Source organism: Hipposideros armiger, unplaced genomic scaffold (genome assembly GCF_001890085.2).
Source record: "Hipposideros armiger isolate ML-2016 unplaced genomic scaffold, ASM189008v1 scaffold_1323, whole genome shotgun sequence".
In the NCBI taxonomy this organism is placed as follows: Eukaryota; Metazoa; Chordata; class Mammalia; order Chiroptera; family Hipposideridae; genus Hipposideros; species Hipposideros armiger.
This window is the reverse complement of record NW_017732673.1, coordinates 83,834-85,911: the sequence shown is the minus strand read 5'-3', so window position 1 is coordinate 85,911 and position 2,078 is coordinate 83,834. Positions and strand designations below refer to the sequence as shown.

General features: G+C 41.9%; 1 protein-coding gene across 1 annotated transcript in view; it reads left to right on the top strand.

Annotated features, from left to right (window-relative positions):
- DYDC1 (DPY30 domain containing 1) overlaps nucleotides 1–2,078 on the top strand; it is a 27,821-nt gene that overhangs the window by 21,025 nt on the left and 4,718 nt on the right. Inside the window, exon 4 of the mRNA XM_019633496.1 lies at nucleotides 1,265–1,373. Coding sequence (XP_019489041.1) covers nucleotides 1,265–1,373 — 109 coding nt within the window. The remainder of the gene's footprint in view (nucleotides 1–1,264; nucleotides 1,374–2,078) is intronic.

Below are 2,078 nucleotides of genomic sequence, written 5' to 3'. Positions count from 1 at the left end.
TTCCAGGGTGGCCTTAAAATGTTGTTTTGGATTCCCTAGCGCAGTTGATTATTTGTATGATTCCATTGGAAGAACAGGAGTGAGAGTTTCCGAAAACAGCCACAGGGGCAAATGTGAGACAAGCTGAAAAGAATGGTGTATCTAAGTGAGAACAAGAATGCCTGAGATGAAAGTTGCTGTCTGTGAAAAGTGTAAGAGGCTGCCACCAGGTAGGGCTTAAGAATATTCAGCATACTTTAGATATGGCATTTCTTCCTGGAGGTGAACTGCAAAGATTTCCCCAGTTTGCGGGAAAGTGATGCTTCGTAGTACCACTAAAACAATGCTAATTGATGGGGCTGGATGGGTAAGGATACAGACTCATCATTTCCCCTGGAGCAGCTAGCGGGCAAAAGTCCTGTGCCACCACTGAAGGGAAATTGCTCTGAGTACAGGCTGTGCAGGTGCTGCCTTGAATTGGATGCTGGGTGGTCTGCGGACCCTGCACTTTTGGCCCCTTGGAAGTTTCAGGTCTAGCCTTGAACTTTAGGGAGAGCTTTGCGTCCTTTATAAAATTCTTCCAAATCTATGTTATGAGTCTTTTCTGTTCTTTAAGGAAGGGCATAGGCATGGAAACATAAATGCCAGGAAGAGGCTCCTTTAAAAAAAAAATCTGTGTTTGGTTATAAACATACCTTTCCTGAGGCAAGAAAACAGAAGAGCCTAGTTGCTTAAATGGGAAGAGAAAAAGGGGAAAAAATAATGGAGAAAATATTGGTTTCATTAAAAAGATATACTATCTTGTTATATCAGTTCTGTATATTTTTGAAAAAAAGTCCCAGGTGCCCTGGAGAGATGACGCCTGTATCAGTGAAGCTACCAGGCACTGTGTCCCCAGCATGGATGACCAGGCAGGAGTGTCTGAGGGAGCGAAAGGAGTGTCCAGGCCTCAGCCTCAGCCTATACAGGCACCATGGTGCAGGGGTGAAGAGGAAGGGCAGGCTCGCAGGGCTTTTTGGCTCANTATCTTTAAAACCAGAATGTTGTGATACTGACCACCTGATTACTTACAATGATATATTTTAAATTCCTGAATGTATTTTTTAGCAAGTTTGAGCATTCATTTTTAGAATTCTCTTGCCATTAACAGATATTGGTTCATTCCTTTAATTAACGATGTTGAATTTTGATGTTGTAATTCAGAAGTTTCTTATCAAAACTAAAAGAAAATTAATGTTTTAATTTTGAAGTCATTTAAAAGTAAAAATGACTTTTACGATTGAAGGGTACAGCAGCAGACTCAGGCAAGACACTCGCTGAAATCAGTGACCGATATGGGGCACCCAACCTGAGCAGAGTGGAAGAAGTTGACGAAACAGTGCTATCTGATGTAAGTGTCTTTAGAGAGTGTTTTGTGAAAACCAGACCTTTTTATTTCAGGAAATCCTAGTCCATTCGAGGCCAGGGTCAGTTGGCCAGTGGGCCTTTTGCTTTATAGAAAGAAAACCAGTTCCCTCATGTGGTGCTGACTGTATCCCTAACTGGCCCTCTGCACTTCTGTGAATGTGTGCAGCTGGCCACACGGCGAGGGCAGGCACATGTCCGGCTCCTCACAAATGTGTTGCCACTTGTGCGAAAGTCACTGGGAGTTCATGCTGAGGTAGCAGTGTGCCTCTTGTGTAGAGGGTGGTAGATATATTTTGGAGTTAGGCTTTGAAATTTTCAAAATGTGTATTTACAGTCATTTGGTGAAAGGCATAATCTTTAAATTTTGGGGGGCAACATTTTGGTTCTCAGTAGCAAACCCTTGAACCAAATAAGTATCTTCATGAAAGTGCGTGCTTTTACAGGATACAAGTACATTTGTTTATTTAATAAACATACAGTGTTTTCTACATGCCAGGCACTGTGCCTGATGCTATGGTGCATAAAACAGATAATTTTTTACCTTAGCTAGGGGAGAAACAGACAATTGGACAAGTAATTAATAGTCATTGTTAGAGTAACCAGGTAATTTATTGCCCAAGCCAGTACGCTTTAAGAGTGAATGGAAGAGCTATGGATAACTACGCAGATTGGCAGGCATAATGCAGAACTGT